Source organism: Argentina silus (assembly GCF_951799395.1).
Source record: "Argentina silus genome assembly, chromosome: 21".
NCBI lineage: Eukaryota > Metazoa > Chordata > Actinopteri > Argentiniformes > Argentinidae > Argentina > Argentina silus.
Window position 1 is genome coordinate 8433759 of NC_139675.1, and position 19503 is coordinate 8453261.

At 42.5% G+C, this 19503-nt stretch overlaps 1 protein-coding gene across 1 annotated transcript; it reads left to right on the forward strand.

The window, feature by feature from the left end:
* Positions 1-1889: 1889 nt before the first annotated feature.
* On the forward strand, positions 1890-7264 carry LOC310821002 (sodium channel and clathrin linker 1-like; the record flags this gene model as incomplete). The annotated part of the gene is made up of 6 exons (XM_083692846.1): positions 1890-1897; positions 4361-4538; positions 5869-6065; positions 6515-6593; positions 6778-6862; positions 7177-7264. The coding sequence occupies 5 exons, from the start codon at positions 1890-1892 to the stop codon at positions 6802-6804; spliced, it is 489 nt and encodes a 162-aa protein (XP_083548972.1). The 3' UTR covers positions 6805-6862; positions 7177-7264.
* Positions 7265-19503: the final 12239 nt, after the last annotated feature.

The window sequence follows — 19503 nt, forward strand, 5'->3', positions numbered from 1 at the left end:
TTTTGATAGGTGTGATTTAAGAGGTTGAGTTGGTTAGCATGATCTGCTCATGTTATAGGGTGCATGCTCTGGGTAGTAAAACCCAATCAAATAAACAAATAATATCATTTGTTGACATTTTACTTTCCTCCCATGTTAGTCAGCAGAAGACCTGTTCACTAACTTATCTGAGTAGTTGCTTACAATTTTACAAAGCTAGCTACAAAGTAACTCAACAAATGTAATAGCATCCAACAGCAAACAGAAAAGCTGTGTAAATTCACAAGACACTGTAGGCTGCTAACAAATTGGTCAACATCATTCATCCCAGAACCAAGGAACAATTGCTGCCACTTGCTGCTTTTTGAGCAATTTAATTATGAACAAATATATTATGTAGCCTAACATTCACCCAGAAATGATTTGATATGGAAATCAGTCACTTTAGCCATGGTTTTCCCTTTTGGGCATGCAAATAAAACAATTGAGTCTCAAATCTGTACCCTTTGTCCTGAAGTGTACACTTCTGCGCTCCTCAACATGGTTCCTCAAGGATTAAAAAATAAGTTTAATCTCATGGTTTTACATCCATGGGTTGAGGTACACAGAAATAGGAGTGCAGAATTATGATGAAGACCATGCATATGCCATGGTGCTAAACCAAGATGGCCACCTTAGCCTTGACAAAATGGCCCCTGCATGTTCGAGGTGCTGTCTCTAAACCTTTACGACTTCTCTCCCATATTCAAAGCTTAATATACTCAGTAATACATCAATGTACTGGCCTGAACTTTGCTGACACACATTACCCCTTTGAGATATTCCAAAGGGGTAATGTGTTTGCCCACTATTTTAACAATATACTTTCTTGACATATTGTAAAGTTACAGAAACTTTTAGGTCGGGTGGGACCAAACTTTCTGTCTTGCTTCTGCAAGGTTAAGTATTGCATGGTCCTGAGTGGCGGAATGGTATGGAACATGCCCCATGAGCAGAATGTAGCTATTTGAAATGTTCATGCTACTGATGTTGTTGCACTTCTTTTTTTTGCAGGTGTCTGCTGACGTCAAAATGACAGAGTGATGTCTTTGCGTGTAATGGTAAAGGACAGGTCCCGCAAGCCCAGCTGAGGCCATGAGGTTAGTTGAGCAGTTTCCAAGTGACCTTCCTTTGGAAGGTTTAGGTGGTGGCTAATTATTGGTGAAGATGCTTCTTAGAAGAAGAATTTTATATATATAATATATAGAAAATTCTTCTTCGAAGAAGCATTTTTACCAAGAATTAGCCACCACCTAACCCTTCTGAAGGAAGGTGGATAAAGAGGTATCTATACATTTTTTTTTAATTTTAAAAATCAGCTTTCTTCTCGATAACCACTGCTGGACATTGTTCTGGAAGGGCGGGGGGGGACACTCCCTCACATCCCCCCCACTTTCCTTTTCTTTTGCCCGAGCCTTCTCCACAGCTTGCGGGGGGACACTCCCTCACATCCCCCCCACTTTCCTTTTTGTCTGAGCGTTGTCCGCAACTTGCGGGGGGGACACTCCCTCATATCCCCCCCACTTTCCTTTTTGTCTGAGCGTTGTCCGCAACTTGCGGGGGGGACACTCCCTCATATCCCCCCCACTTTTCGTCTGAGCGTTGTCCACAACTTGCGGGGGGGACACTCCCTCACATCCCCCCCACTTTCCTTTTTTTTGTCTGAGCGTTGTCCGCAACTTGCGGGGGGGACACTCCCTCACATCCCCCCCACTTTCCTTTTTTTTTTTTTGCCTGAGCCTTGTCTGCAGCTTGCGGGGGGGAACATTCCCTCACATCCCCCCCACTTTCCTTTTTTTTTTGTCCAAGCCTTGTCCGCACCTTCCAAGTCATCCACCGTGGTGACATACCGCTGGTCAGACCTTGCACCGATGTTCCGGTAAGCTACCTTAGGCAGCACGGCTTCTCTACCTTGCGATAGCAGCCACAGGGTCTCGCACATGTTCCAGAGCCATGACCGGGTCTCGAACCTCTAACTCCGTTATGATGGGGCAAGGTACTAACCGCACAGCCACGACTCCTTCACACTTTACATACTTCGTTTTTTTTATTTGACTGGAAGGTTTGAGGAATGTGCATTTGTTGTAAGCAGCTGGGTGACGGAATGGTATGGAACATGCCCCATGAGCAGAAGGTAGCAGGTTTAGATGTCCATGATGTTGTTGCACTTTTTTTTTTTTTTTTTTTTTTTTATAACCTATCTGCTGATGTAAATGTCAAAATTACGAGGAGATGTGTGTTTGTTGTGAGTGGCCCGGTGGCACAGTGGTAAAGCACTTGTTCTGTAAGTAGAACGTTGCTGGTTCGAACCCAGCTGAGGCCATGAGAGGAAGGCACAGTTAGTGCAGCTGAGGGCGTGGGAAGAAAGCGCAGTGAGAGGAAGATGAAAGGGGTAGAGTAGACTTTACAAGTGAGATTGTCTTATACTTGACTTGAAGGTTTGAGCAAACATATTCAAAACTGAACCTAGCTCCAGAGCCATCACCGGGTCTTGAACCTATAACCCTTTGATGACGGGGCAAGGTACTAACCACAGAACCACAGCTCCTTCACACTCACCATACTTTGTTTCTTATATTTGACTTGAGGGTTTGAGCAAACATATTCAAAACCAAACCTAGCTCCAGAGCCATCACTGGGTCTTGAACCTATAACCCTTTGATGACGGGGCAAGGTACTAACCACAGAACCACAGCTCCTTCACACTCACCATACTTTGTTTCTTATATTTGACTTGAGGGTTTGAGGAAACATATTCAAAACCAAAACTAGCTCCAGAGCCATCACCGGGTCTTGAACCTATAACCCTTTGATGATGGGACAAGGTAGTAATCGCAGAGCCACAGCTCCTTCACACTTTACAAACTTTGTTTCTTATATTTGACTTGAGGGTTTGAGGAAACATATTCAAAACCAAACCTAGCTCCAGAGCCATCACCAGGTCTTGAACCTACAATCCCCTGATCTTGGGGCAAGGTATTAACCGCTGAGCCACGACTCCTTTGCATTTCAAACATATTCAAAACTAAACATGGCTCTAGAGCCATAACCAGGTCTTGAATACCTGCCTCTGACCCTACTTCTATGCTGTTCCACTTAAATGTTTTGAGATATCCTTTTACACAGTGTAGTTGTATGTGGAGTTCTCCACAGTTGTGATGCATTGCTGCATTGATGTGGCTTGGGAGGGCAATGGTCTGAGCAGTGTGAGGTCCCATGCACACACATGCACCTGTGTGTGTGTGGAGTGTGCATGAAGTAGATCAATGCCAGGATTTCCATCCACCACAGTGGCACTGCACCTATAGTTAGATTGACATCCCTCTAACCCAATCAATCCATCCAATCTTGCCTTCAGCCAATAGGCTTCATCGGCAGGGCCAGTATAAAAGGACTGGGACACACCCCCAGCAAACCCTTTACCGATGCACTCCTTGCTGAAACCATGTGCATTTAGTTTTTGAGGTGTTTTTCCTGTGTCTCGTAAGTGCTTTTAGTTCTGCAAATTGTGATTTCCAGTGTTTGGTTTGACATTTTACTTTACCCATGTTAGTCAGCATTAGACTTGTTCGCTAACTTATCTGAGTAGTTGCTGACAATTTTACAAAGCTAGCTACAAAGTAACTCAACAAATGTAATAGCATCTAACTGCAAACAGGCTGCGAACACTTCATAGTCATCCAAGAACCTAGGAACAAATGCCACATCTTGCTGCTTTTTGAGCAATTTAATTATGAAGAAATATAGTATGTAACCTAACATTTACCCAGAAATGATTTGATATGGAAATCAGTCACTTTAGCCATGGTTTTCCCTTTTGGGCATGCAAGTAAAACAATTGAGTCCCAAATCTGTACCCTTTGTCCTGAATTGTACACTTCTGCTCTCCTCAACATGGTTCCTCAAGGATTAAAAAAATAAGTTTAATCTCATGGTTTTACATCCATGGGTTGCAGTACACAGAAATAGGAGTGCAGAATTATGATGAAGACCATGCATGTGCCATGATGCTAAACCAAGATGGCCACCTTAGCCTTGACAAAATGGCCCCTGCATGTTCACGGTGCCATCTCGAAACCTTTATGACTTCTGTATTTTTTCTCTCCCATATTGAAAGCTTAATATACTCAGTAATACATCAATGTACTGGCCTGCACTTTGCTGACACACTAACCCTTTGAGATATTCCAGAGCTTGTTTGTCTTGTATGACTTGACAGTCCTGGGGTCAGTTTTCTGAACGCTTTGTAGCGAATGCAATACTTTATCAGGCCTACTCTGTCCTAGATCAGCACAGTGTAATAATGTGACAATAACCTTCTCCCCCATCACCCTAACCCCAGTTACGGTGAGGAGCTGTCCCGGTGTCAGGAGGAGGTGCGGAGGCTTCAGGCGCGGGAGGACTGCAGCGGGGTCAGTGACCAGAGGCTGCAGCTGCAAGCTGAGAACATGCAGCTGCGCAGGGAGATGGACGAGCTGCGAAAGACCAGCCTGCTGACGCAGAGACGTGCCAAGCAACAGGTATGGAGGGAGGGAGGGGGGACAGGAGTAGGGAGGGATAGATAGAGGGACAGGGAGATGGGACAACTGTGCAAGACCAGCCTGCTAACGCAGAGACGTGCAAAGCAACAGGTATGGAGGGAGGAGGGGGGAGAAGGGAGCGATAGCGAGAGGGACAGGGAGATGGGACAACTGTGCATGACCAGCCTGTTAGCCCAGAGATGCGTTTTACAACAGGTAGGATGGATGTACAGAGGGATGGAGGGAGAGTGGGAGGGATTGGGAGTCAACAAGACGACCAACAAGTAGGAGTGAGTGGATTTAGTTTGCCTTTCTCATATAAAAAAAAAAGTATCCAAAAATAAGCTGGGGGTTGAGGAAGCTGAGTTCCAAGCTGAGTTGTTATGGTCCGATCCCATGGCATCAGGTTTATGAATCAAACATGTTAGACTAGGTTCAAGCAAAAGGAAGGAGGATGGAGGGAGGGCCAGCCTGAAGAAGCAGGGTGTGGATGTGCCAGACAGAGTAACTGACACACACACACACACGTAGATGGATTTTGGTGGCACCAGCCTTGATTTCAACGTGTATAACTATTTACAGTTGAATGAGCCTGGCTCACCATTTGTCAATTCCTTTGCGATTGTAATGTCTGAAAAAACTGCACCCTCGCCATTCCTTTGATTGTAATGTATCTCACACCTTGTCCTTTGTTGGGAATGATATTTGAGGAGAGGGACAGCAAGCTGTTCTTTGAGTTTTGGGTTAGGCCCGCCACGGGCACCATTCTCCCGTGTCCTTGACGCACGTTAACGTATGGTTAAAACTTAGTCATATGTTGCTTTGAAACTGTTAAATTGGTTATTTTGTTGATACTCTATTCTCATTTTCTGTTAAAACAGCACAACATAATCGTGACCAGGTTATCACAGAGTTTACCATTAATGTCTAATGTTCACATGCATAGTTAGCAACACGTACACGAGTCATCACATCAGGTATTTGACCATGTGACCACTCCTCACAATTTCTTATAAGTATGGTAATAGCATTTTGGGTATTCTTAATGGAATCTAGGGTCCAATATGATCGACTGTCTGTCACACAGGGATGAGCAAAGCATTATCAATCATGAACTATCTTTTGGAGTCAGATATAACGTAATGTGAACTTGTGTTAGTTGGTCATGAGACCACTTGTGTTGAGTTTGTTCGATCATGTCCACAACTGTTAGAAGTAATAATTGGGAATAAATGTGTGTCTTATGTTTGACCCGTCATCTAGTCTTCAGTGTTTTATTTTCATACTCTTCACACACTCACCCACCCACACCGTGACCCCCCTCCTCCAGGTCTCCCAGATGGAGCAGGAGTGCAGTCGGAAGGAGCAGGGTCTGGACGCGAGGGTCCGAGAGCTGGAGGAGAGCAGCCGTAGCTCCAGCGCTGACCTGACCCGTCTGCTCTCAGCCCAGCAGAAGACCACGCAGCGCTGGAAGGATGAGGCCAAGACCCTGACCAAGGCCTTTGAGAACAAACTCACCAGCCTCAAGTACTATTTTATGTATTTATATAAAAAAATATATTTGTACAATATTTGCTGAACCTTTATTTTACTAGAAGGTCCCATGTGAGGTCTGAGGACCACTTAAGATGGCATCTCCAAGAGATTTGATTAATTCAAGGCAGGTTCAAGGCTACAAGTTTATCCCAAAACAGACAGACATTTGGGCATGCGCCTACTTCAGTGTCTACAAGTGAGAACACAAAGCAGCACCTTTTTTACTGTCTCTGAATTTTACTGTATCTGAATTGTTTGAGATTAGATTTTCCCTAAATGGTGCATTAAAGACAATAATGAGCAACCAGGGGAAAAATGGGAAGGGGGGGGGGGGGTAGAGATGTAGATGAGACTGGGGGAAAAAAAGGGAAGCCTGAGGCTTTCTATTGATTTCTGAACTTGTTTTTCTTCCTTCCTCTGGTATCGTCTGTTGGGTTCAGGGGAGAACTAAATCGACAGAAGCAACGCTCTCAGGAACTGGAGATCCAGCTGGAGGCTGACCATGAGACCATTGTAGAGGTGATTTTTACACACACTCTCTCACTCTCCCACACACACAGACACATTGATGACTGACAGAAAAAGTGCGTTGGTCTTATGAGATGACCGCTATAACCGACCTTAGCTGGTGTTTGTGATATGAGGTGTAAATATAGATATCGTGAGGTGTAAATATCAATGTCTTGCTCTCTTTTGGGTCCAGTATGAGAGACAGACGGCAGAGTTATAGGAGTCTACAGAGGCGCCTGACGCAGGCAGAACAGAGGGCAACCACGGCATCACAGCAGGTAAAGGTCCTCAGATGGCTCAATGAGAGGCGCTCAGTGATGTCAGCTACCTGACTTAATGTCGGGGCTTATTATTTTTAATGTCACCTAGCCCCTGGAGTACTAACATCAGTCCCTATTCTATATGTCAGAGAATCACGTGTCCTACACAATACATTCCCATGTCAGCATTCTGTAAGGTCATATCGAGGATAAACATCATATTTTGAATAAACACTTTGATGTTGAGGATGTTGTGGCTTTGAATGTTTCCTAATTGTTCATAGAATTTTTTTCTAAATGTCTTTCCTCATTATTCATTTATTTTCTTTCAGCTCAGCATACTGACATCACAGAGAAGGAAAACTGCGCCCATGGTCGACCTGGAGACACTATGATGTCATGTGCCAATCTGAGCTAGTGCAATATGAATGTGTGACTGATTGATAGTTCACTGTGATCCTTGTTATAATGAAATGATAAACTGATTTGGATTGACATATTTTGTGGTCTTCATTAAATATGTTTTGTATATTGTTTTTAGGATTTTCTGAGCACTTGGACTCCACAAACTAAGGAAGTCCAGGAGACAGGGAATCTTGACATTACAATTCTATTAACAGGAAAACTAGCAGTTCAACAAAGGTAAAAGGAGCAGAGATAATCTACATAGAATCTGACACAGGAGGATCAACTTGCTTTGGCAAAGTCCTGGCAATGTTACAGAGAAATTTGTAAGTTAGATACCCCAAATCAGTATTGATTAACATAACATGATGAGAATTTTAGTTTGATTCAATTTTATCAGGCTACTACCTATCCATCCATGGAAAAATCAGTTTATTTGGAATAGACGGAATTAAACGGGCCTATCTATAGAATGAACAAGAATATAGGCGGTTGAAACTATGACATCACAGCATTGAAACCTTCAGTCATTCAAAAACTACACTTACACCCAAACTGGTTCTCAAGCAGAAAACTAAGAAAAACTCATCCTCAATTTAAAAATGGTGTTTTTGCCTTCATACAGATTACAACGTCTCATATATTACTGCAAATAATCTGGTTAAACTCATATACTTATTGGAAAAAATGTTTTACTGATTTCAGCCTTGTCACACCATTGGAAAAGGAGAAGGTAAGGATTTACTTGGTCTGCCTCACATTAAAAATCACAAATGGCTGAAAATGTGTGTAAATAGATCAGTATATTAATTTAAGGTCAAAAACATTGGCCGCTGTGTCATACAGGATACAATAATACTGCATAAACTCCCAGCTTACCTAACCTCCATTATTGAAATTCAAGAACATACATTACCAAACTGGTTCTCAGAGTAGGTTAACTCTTGAGGTTCCTCGGGTCTCCATTGAACTGGGTAAATCCTCTTTTAGTTATGGTGCGCGTCACTGCTGGAACAATCTACAAAAACATGTCAGTTGGTTGTTCTGGTGCTGCTCTGGCAGTTGAGGGTATTCATTGAAGACCTCTTTGGTGAAGGATGTGATTGTTTCTCCTGATATATTGTGATTTTATATGATATATATTGATTTAGCTATAACTTTGTTTGATGATAATAATGAACGTCAATAAACACAGTCATTCAACATACCTCTGTCTTTAGCTTTCTTTTCATCCTCCTTCATTTTTTCAAATGTTTAAATGTGATGTCATTAAAAACAAGTGTCAACTGAGCTCACAGGCAGCTCAGATGGATGATCTCCCCTACCAAGTGCTAATCCTACTCCTGCTCCATGGGTTTGAATCCAGTAATGGCCTGCTGGTTGACATTATAACAATGGTAGCCTGAAGTTGAAATATGATGAACTAAGAGAATTGCCAGAGAATTCTAGAAAGTTTGGAGGGATGATGCTGGTGGCTTTAACATTGAGTCTATGGGAAACTGAACTCTCAAAACTGAACACTTGTTTTAGATTTTTAACCACCTCCATCACCCACATCTGGATTATCTGAATCCATAGCTGTTGCACCATGGATTTCATAAACTCTGTGTGTGTGTTTCCTCAAACCATCCAAGTCAAATATACAAAATGAAGTGTGTCAAGTGTGAAGGAGTCGTGGCTGTGTGGTTAGTACCTTGCCCCATCATAATGGGGTTTAAGGTTCGAGACAGAGTCATGGCTCTGGAACATGTGGGGGACCCTGAGGCTGCTATCGCAGGGAAGATGAGCCGTGCAGCCAGGTGTCAACACCATCGTACGGTGGTTGGCTTGGCTCAGAATTTAAGAAGGAATTCTTTCTAAATTTTGTTAAGTGTTTTTCCTTTTTTGAGAGGATCTTCTTGATAACTCCCCTAAAAAGTAGAAAAATGCCAGGATTTCCATCCGGCACAGTGGCACTGCAACTATAGTTTGATTGACATGCCTCTAACCCAATCAATTCATCCAATATTATCAGCCAATGGGCTTTAGGGGCAGGGCTGGGACACATGTATAAAAGGACTGGGAAACACCTCCAACAAATCCTTTGCTGATGGACTCCTTGCTGCAAGCATTTTAGCTCTAGCAATGGCTGTTTTTCTGTGCACCCAGTAAGTGTTTTTAGGTCTGCAAATTGTGATTTCCAATGTTTTCTTTGAGTTTTGGCTTCACCAGATCAAATTAGATTCACATTGTTATTTTCCAGTAGTCTTTCCGTACAAATGTAGCCCTGCTACTCTCCCTCAAACGCTCAGTTTTTGATGGGTTAAGAGGTTGTGTTAGTCACCGGCTAATGTTATACTCTAATAGGATGCATGCCCGAGGTAGTAAAACTCATTCAAATAAACTAATATCATTTGTTAACATTTTACATTCTTCCCATGGCAGGTACAGATAACAGCTGAAACATGATGAAACTGGCCATTTAGAATACTGGGGTAAAATGAAGCAAGACTGAATACAAAGGTAAGCAAATGTAGCTAAAGTTCTCTTGTTGTGTGAGCTAGCATAGCACTGTTGTATTTTGCAAGATAGAAAAATGACCTGTTTGTTAACTTATCGAATAATTGCTGACAATTTTACAAAATTAGCTACAAAGCAACTCTACAAATGTGAAGGCATCCAACTGCAAACAGAAATGCTGCATAAATTAACTGTAGGCAACAAATTGGTCAACATTATAGCCAGCTAAAAAACCTAGGAACGAACTACAGTTCTTGCTGCTTTTTGAGCAATTTAATTATGAACAAGTAAAGTATGTAACCTGACATTTACCCAGAAATGATTTGATATGGAAATCACTTACTTTAGCCATGATTTTCCTTTTTTGGCAGGCAAGTAAAACAATTGTCCCAAATCTGTACCCTTTTTCCTGAAGTGTGCTCTTCTTCTCTCCTCAGAATGGATCCTCAAGGCTTGAAGAAGAATAAGAAGAAGACTTAAAAAAGGCTTAATCCTTTGTAATGGTTTTACATCCATGGATGGCAGTACACAGAAATAGGAGTGCAGAATTATGACAAAGACCATGCATGCGCCATGAGGCTAAACCAAGATGGCCGCCTTAGCCTTTACAAAATGGTCCCTGCATGCTCATGGTGCCATCTTGAAACCTTCATGGCTGTTGTATTTTTTTCTCTCCGATATTCAGAGTTTAATATCCTTGGTAAGACATCATTTTACTGGCCTGCACTTTGCTGACACACATTAACCCTTTGAGATATTCCAGAGCTTGTTTGACTCATGTTTGCTCACTATTTTAGCAGTATACTTTCTTGTATACTTCTTCCTGTGACATAAGTCCTTCTCTGCAATTATGGTACAAATGCCAACAGACCTAAAAGTTGGAAGTAACTTTACAATATGTCAAGAAAGTATACTGCTAAAATAGTGAGCAAACATGAGTCAAACAAGCTCTGGAATATCTCAAAGGGTTAATGTGTGTCAGCAAAGTGCAGGCCAGTAAAATGATGTCTTACCAAGGATATTAAACTCTGAATATCGGAGAGGAAAAAAATACAAAAGCCATGAAGGTTTCAAGATGGCACCATGAGCATGCAGGGACCATTTTGTAAAGGCTATGGCGGCCATCTTGGTTTAGCCTCATGGCGTATGCATGGTGTCACATGGTGTCACATCACATGCTCTTGAGAAACATTTTTTCACTACTATTGACATTTTCCAGAAATGTGAATTGAAATAAAGACAAAGCAGTGTTACATAAACAGAAGCACCAGCAACATGAAATAGCTATGGTTATTCAGGAAGATCTTTGACTTCTAAGAAGGTTGAGCATTCAAACCTGTTCTGGAGTGTGAGTCAATTGTGATGCAAGCGAATTGTGGTGGTTGTGGCTGTGCAAAGAACTTTGCCTCACCTGTAAGAAATCACCAATGTGGTTTGGGACTTCCCTTTGACTATGTTTCCTCAAACATTCAAGTCAAATATATAAAAAGAAGCATGACAAACCTAGAAGTAGTGGTGGCTCTGTGCACACAAACTCTGCCTCATCTGTAAGAGATTACTGGTTCAAGGCTTGGTTTGGAACTTGCTTTTGAATAGGTTTTGTCAAACCTTCAAGTCAAACATTCAAAACGAAGTCTGTAAAGTGGGAAGGAGTTGTGGCTCTGCGGTTAGTACCTCGCCCCATCATAATGGGGTTGGAGGTTCAAGACCTGGTGGTGGCTCTGGACCACATTTTTGGAACTTGCTTTTGAATATGTTTCCTCAAACTTTCAAGTCAAATATAAGAAACGAAGTGTGTCAAGTGTGAAGAAGTCATGGGTCAGCAGTTAATACCGCTCCTCCAAGATCAGGGGGTTGGAGGTTCAAGACCCGGTCATGGCTCTGAAGCTAGGTTTAGAACATGCTTTTGAATATGTTTCCTCAAACCTTCAAGTCAAATATAAGAAACGAAGTGTGTAAAGTGTGAAGGCGCTGTGGCTCAGCGGTTAATACCGCTCCTCCAAGATCAGGAGGTTACAGGTTCAAGACCTGCTCACAGCTCTGGAACACATGCGAGACCCTGTGGCTGCTATCGCAAGGTAGTGGAGCCGTGCTCACCGGACATCGGTGCAGGGTCAGAAGGTGCGGACAAGGCTCGGACCAGCGCTGTGTCAGAAACGGACAAGGCTCGGACAAAAGTGGGGGGGGATTTAAGGGGTTACCCCCCCCGCCCTTCCAGAACAATGTACAGCAGCGGTTATGAAGAGGAGACGAGAAAAATTTTACAGCACTTAAAGGGATTTAAGGAGAAATTTTAATAAAACTACCTGTCACATGAAGGTTGTTTTTTTTAGAGTTAACAATCTCTACTCCCTTTTATCTTCCTCTCTGCGCTTTCCTCCCACGGCCTCAGCTGCACTCACTGTGCAGCTCTCATGGCCTCAGCTGGGTTCGAACCAGCAACCTTCTACTTAGAGAGCAAGTGCTTTACCATTGCACCACTGGGCTGCTCACAACAAACACACATCTCTTCGTAATTTTGACATTTACATCAGTAGACGGGTTCAAAAAAAAAAAGAAAAAAAAAAAAGTCAAATAAAAGAAACGAAGTATGTAAAGTGTGAAGGAGTCGTGGCTGTGCGGTTAGTACCTTGCCCCATCATAACGGGGTTAGAGGTTCGAGACCCGGTCATGGCTCTGGAACATGTGCGAGACCCTGTGGCTGCTATCGCAAGATAGAGGAGCCGTGCTGCCTCCGGTGGCTTACCGGAACATCGGTGCAGGGTCTGACCAGCGGTATGTCACCACGGTTGGTGACTTGAAGGTGCGGACAAGCCTCGGACAAAAAAAAAGGGAAGTGGGGGGGATGTGAGGGAGTGTCCCCCCCCGCCCTTCCAGAACAATGTCCAGCAGCGGTTATCGAGAAGAAAGCTGTTTTTAAATTGTTAAATGAATAACCCCCCCCCCAAATTTTGTTTTAGATCTCTCTCCCCATCCATCCTTTGGAAGGTTTAGGTGGTGGCTAATTCTTGGTAAAAATGCTTCTTAAGAAGAAGAATATTATATATATATATACAATTCTTCTTCTAAGAAGCATCTTTACCAATAATTAGCCACCACCTAAACCTTCCAAAGGAAGGTCACTTGGAAACTGCTCAACTTACCTCATGGCCTCAGCTGGGCTTGCGGGACCTGTCCTTTACCATTACACCACTGGGACGCAAAGACATCACTCGCAGACACCTGCAAAAAAAGAAGTGCAACAACTTCAGTAGCATGAACATTTCAAATAGCCACATTCTGCTCATGGGGCATGTTCCATACCATGACGCCACCAAGCTGCTGACAACAAATGCACATTTCCAATGCCACCGACTCTGCAACTAAGGAACATGCAATACTTAACTTCGCAGACACAAGACAGGAAGTTGCAGTTTTGCTCAAGTTCTTCAACTATTTGGATGAAACTGAAAGTCACATACGCACAGCAATAACATACATGAGCACAAGTTTTTCAGCTAAATATTGCTTTCACAAAAGTTACAGTATATAAGACACACAAATCTATTGAGTAAGTGTTGACAACAAAATGGAATTATTTCCTTGACAGGATATAGCTATTTCTCCCATTATAGTTCATCTTACTCCATGTTAACTCTCATTGCTCAACAGTTCAACTAACAATCAGCCTGTACTCACAAATGAAATAGGTCATCAGTAATACAACATGTGGCCTGGCATACAGGAGAGAATAGATGACTGTAAATGTTTTTTGGGCACTTTTTGTGTTACAGTCATGCCATTATTGTTGTTGTAACTACCTGCATGACTCTGAATATTTGAGATGAACTTGATTTATATTTATAGTAAGCAATCATATTCTCTGTAACAGGCGCAGTACTACCATAAACTATATAGTACAATGTTTTTCTGCTGTGTGAAATAACTGTTCTAACTGTTTTTCACATTTGTTTTCAAATTAAAGTTGTCCAACCTGCAATGAGTATTTATGTTTATAGTTACTATTTAGTGTGTCATTATGAAATTAAGGGGTATGTGTTAACTGTTTAAGTTGAATACTGTTTCAAGAAATGTGCTTAAGCGATCGAGAAAAACTGTAACCGTGGTGCAGTTACACCTGTTCTTAAAACATTTGACAATGAACAATTTTGCTAATCTTGGAGAGAGTGGGCCTGACATTTGCGATAAAGTATTGCATTAGCTTCCTTACATTCAAAGGCACAGACTATATCACTCAACAGAACATCACAGCCACTCTTCACAACCTTCTAGACAAGGCAGAAATCTAACTCCAGAGAAACTGACTACTGCACACGTAGCTACACCTGTTTTCTTTCCAGACATTGTGAGTGGTGGACTGTCCAAAAACTTTTTTACAAAGTTATGTTCTGACTTTTGGTATATGGAGTTGAATCCTAGACTGTGAGTGAAGGTTGTATGAATCGTGACTAGCAACCACTGCTAGAGAGCAGAAGCATCACAACTGTGTAAAACTCATACACATACAACTACACTGTGTAAAAGCACATTTGAGTGGAACAGCATGGATGTAGGGTCAGAGGCAGGTAGCAGAAAATGGTTTTGATGTAACTCCCAGGCCAAATCACTGTAGCCAAAAAGACAGGTAAAAAGGGAGGCAACTCATGTAAACTCAAATCTAAAACACAATCAAACAAAACCAAAACAATTCTTTCTTACTGTAATTTGTTAGGTGAAGGCAACAACTTCTTCCAAGGCCATTGTAGGGGCTGATTGATTCTTCAACTATTAGTATGAAACTGAAGGTCACACACGCACAGCAATAACATACGAGCACAAAGGAATATTTTCAGCTAAACGATGTTGCCTTCACACAAAACGCAAAAGATCGCCAACTGCAGTATATAAGACAAACATCTATTGAGTTATTTCCTTTACAGTATATAGCTATTTCTCCCATTATAGTTCATCTCTACTCCATACGTATAAACTCTCATTGCTCAACAGTTCAACTAACAATCAGTCTGTAATCACAAATGAAATAGGTCATCGGAAATATAACATGTGGCCTGGCATACAAGAGAGAAGAGATTACTGTAAATGATTTTTTTGGGGCACTTTTTGTGTTCTACAGTAATGCCATTTTTGCTGTTGCAACTACCTGCTTGATTCTGAATATTTGAGATGAACATGATTTATATTTATAGTACTGTTAGAAATTATTTGTATAAAAACAGTTTATTATTGCTATAATAAAAATACATTACTGCAGTGTGCTAAATTTACTAATGCGATGGCCTGTTGATAAATGAGATGAATCAAGCATTAGTCCCATAGTACGTTAGATTAATACATGGAGAATTTAAGTCAGGTCATCAGGAAAGATGTCGCAACACACGCTTACACAAAGAGCTATAGTGGAAAAGTACCAGGCTAGGGAGGACATACCAGAGTAGGTATCTTATCTCTAACAGGGTGCTAACTTCGCAGATGGGACAATGGTGTGACCAGCCCGTGAACAACAAGGGATGCCAAGTCTAAACCACAGTTCCTCCCCAACCATATAGCCAATCACAATCATTTTGTTTACTGTAAATGCTTTGTTTGACTGTTTGAATGCATCCATTTTTGGAGGGTTGGTTACAGATTAACAGATTGCTGACTGTGATTTTCTTCTCCAAAAGTGGTCCTTGTACAAGCCTAGAATTTTGACATATAAATAAATAGCTAAAAGTAAGAAGTAGTTTGTCTTCTCCTTCAAATAAAGAACACATTTTCACAGTACGCAATAGTATTCTCTGTAACAGGTGCAGTGCTAACAAACTATAAAGTACAATGTTTTTCTGCTGAGTGAAATTCTTACAGCTGTTCAAATTCTTACAACTTTTCAGAAGTTGCAATGAATATTGATGGTTATAGTTACTGTTTAGTGTGTCATTATGAAATGAGTAGTGGATTGAACTTTTCATTAGATGAGAAAGTAGAAGGTCCGCAGGATCTTGGGCCCCTGAGGAAGGTTGCCATGGGGCCCAAGATCCTGCAGACCTTCTACAGGGGCACTACCGAGAGCGTCCTGACGGGATGCATCACTGCCTGGCACGGCAACTGCACCGCCCTCAACCGCAAGGCGCTGCAAAAGGTGGTGCGGACAGCTGAGCTGAGTTTCCCTCCATCCAGGACATATACAACAAGCGATGTGTCAGCAAAGCCCGGAGGATCATCAGAGACCCCAGCCACCCCAATCACAGCCTGTTTGAACTGTTGCCATCCAAAAGACGGAGCCTCCTCCGGAGCCTCGGGGCCAAAACTCAGAGGCTCTCCAACAGCTACTTCCCCCAGGCCATCAGGCTCATGAACAAGCCTACCCCAAACCCATGACTTACCCCCAGAACACCCACAGAATGGACTCTACTAGCACACAGTCACTTTAACAACACCTCTTACAATAATAATGACTAATAATGAGAATTTTACTCCCTGCACTCGTGTATGAGACGTAACAAATAAACTTGAAACTTGAAACAAAGGATACTTTTTTGATGCACCGATTAGCTTTTGTGACATATGTTCTAAGTTATCAGTTACAGTGCATTTTGAAAAAGAAATGTGGTGTTTTGGTAAACGTGTTAACTGTTTTTAAAAGCTGAACACTGTTTCAAGAAATGTGCTCAAGAGATTGAGAACTGTAGCAGCTACACCTGTTCTTAAAACAGTTGACAATGAACAACTTTGAACAAGCTCTGCTGAGGGTGCATATAAGGAAAGCTGCTGGCCCGGATGGCATACCTGGGCGAGTACTGAAGACCTGTGCTAACCAGCTAGCTCCTGTGTTCACGACTATATTCAACCTCTCACTGGCTAATTCTGTAGTACCCACCTGTTTTAAAAGATCCTCTATCGTCCCTGTGCCCAGCCTGCTTGAATGACTACATACCCGTGGCTCTAACCTCAGTGGTCATGAAGTGCTTTGAGAGGCTGATTAAGGACTACATCTGCTCCTCCCTCCCTCCGACCTTGGACCCGCTGCAGTTCGCATATAGACCAAATAGATCCACGGATGATGCAGTCTCCCAGGTCCTCCACACCACTCTCTCTCACCTTGACAGTCAGAAGGGGGGCTATGTGAAAATGCTGTTTTAGATTACAGCTCAGCGTTCAATACTATAGTCCCCACCAGACTGGCTGATAAAACGATTGGATTAAAACTGAACACTCCCCTGTGTGCCTGGATCCTGGACTTAGGTGGTCAGGGTGGGTAGACACACCTCCAGATCACTCATCCTGAGCACAGGGTCCCCCCAGGGCTGCGTCCTTAGTCCCCTCCTCTACTCCCTGTACACCCACGAGTCGTGGTGGGGCTGATCTCAGACAACAATGAGAAAGCCTACCTGGACGAGGTGGCGGACCTGTCACTCTGGTGTCAGGAGAATAGCCTCATCCTGAATGTCTCCAAGACAAAAGAGCTGATTGTGGACTTCAGGAGAGCACAACAACTAAGGACCTACACGCCGCTGGACATTGGTGGGACTACCTGGGAGTCCACATCACAGAAGACCTGACCTGGACTACCCACATCAGCACACTGGTGGGAAAGGCAAGGCAACGCCTGTTCCATCTCAGGCAGCTGAGGAAATTCAAAGTCTCCCGGAGGATCCTTCAGTCCTTCTACTCTGGGGAGAGCATCCTGGCTGGCAACATCACCGTCTGGTACGGTAACAGCACGGCCCAGGACAGGCGAACTCTGCAAAGGGTGGTACGCTTTGCAGAAAGGACCATGGGAGCTCCAACCCCCCCCCCCCCCCCGTCCTCCATGTCCTGTACACCAGGAGGTGTAGGACCAGAGCCTGTAGGATAATGAAGGACCCTCACCACCCGAAAAATGCACTGTTCCAGCTGCTGCGGTCAGGCAAACGCCTTCGCTGTCATGCAGCAAGAACACAGAGGCTTAGACTGAGTTTCTTCCCCCATGCCATCATCATCATCAACGATGACCCCACCAGTGCCCCACTCAAGTCACTCACACACTCACTGACATCATAACACCCATTGCAGACTCATCTTTCACTGTAATTAACTGTACTGTCAACCTGTCATTGCCATTGTATATAGCTATTCCATTGTGTACATTGCTTACATTGCTGTTTATACTGCTGTTTATATTCTATTTATTTTTCAACTTATTGTTGCACTCCTCTGTGGCACTGTCACTTTTGCATTTCACTGTATACTTGTATGCACGTGACAAATAAAGAATCTTGAACTTTTCTGATCAAGGAGAGAGCAGGCCTGATATTTGAGATAAAGCTTTCAGAAAAGATTCAAATCTACAATCCTTACATTCAAAGGCACAGACTTTGTTGCTCAACAGCACAAAACAGCCATTCTTCACAACCTTAGAGATAAACGAGGCAGTAATCTAACCCCAGAGCAACACAATGCATCACTATACTGTTCATAATGCACATATCCTTATATTTTTCTTTTAATACTACTGTTTATACACTGCACATATCTGTACATACCTGTTTATACTGTTCATACGGCATTCCATATTTATTCTGCTATTTACTCTAATGTTACTGTTAATACATATATGCTGCTAGACTGCATTGCCTATACAGCTCATATGCTGCTTACACTGTTCCTACTGCATCCTATTTATTCTGCTTATAATGCTACTACTAATTCATATACTGCTACACTGCACTACTGATACTATACTGCACTACTATACTGCTCATATACTGCACTACCTGTATATACTGTTCACATTGCACTTTCTGCTTTTTTGCACTTCTGGTTAGACGCTAACTGCATTTCGTTGTCTCTATACTTGTACTCTGCACAATGACAATAAAGTTGAATCTAATCTAATCTAATCTAATTTGAGTGGAACAGCATGGAAGGAGGCAGGTAGCAGTTTTTATGTAACTCCCAGGGCAAATCTCAGGACAAATCCCTGTAACCAAAAATACTAGAGGCAAGTCAAGTAGACTCAAATCGAAAACACAATCAAACAAAACAAAACCAATTCTGTCTTACTGTAACTTGTTTGATGAAGGCAACAAGAAGAACGTCTTCAAAGGCCGTTGTAGGGGCTGATTGATTGCCAATGAGGTTCAGCTAGGCTCCAACAAAGGCTGGCTGGAGGGGCGTGGCAGTGGGGGTGGAGTTGTGAGGGGAAGTGTCATTATTCAAACACTCCTGGGGAGCTCAGAGGGTTATGACAGTGAGTTCACGGTCTCACATTTTTGGGAAGATGTCTGACACCTCAGTTGCCATGTGGTTAAGGTCTGTATGTGAAGTCTCCAAGGTCTGAAACTAACTTTAACTAAAGTCTTACATTTTCTACTTCCTAACAAACATCCAAACTTTTGTGGCATAATTGAACTGCTGTGGGACAATTAAACACAGTGAAACACTGCTTTGTCTTCATTTCAATTCACATTTCTGGAAAATGTATAGAGTAGTGAAAAGCAAATTTTCCTGAGAGCATGTGTGGTGCACTATGTAAGTCACTTGGTGCAGATCTTCTCTTCTTTGCAATGTGGTTCAAATCAGTAACAAGAAAGTATATTGCTAAAATAGTGGGCAAACATGAGTCAAACAACCTCTGGAATATCTCAAAGGGTGAATGTGTGTTTGTCAGCAAACTGCAGGCCAGTAAATTGATGTATTACTTAGTATATTAAGCTTTGAATATTGGAGAGAAAAGAAGAAGCCATACAGGGGTGGCACCATGAACATGCAGGGACCATTTTGTCAAGGCTAAGGCA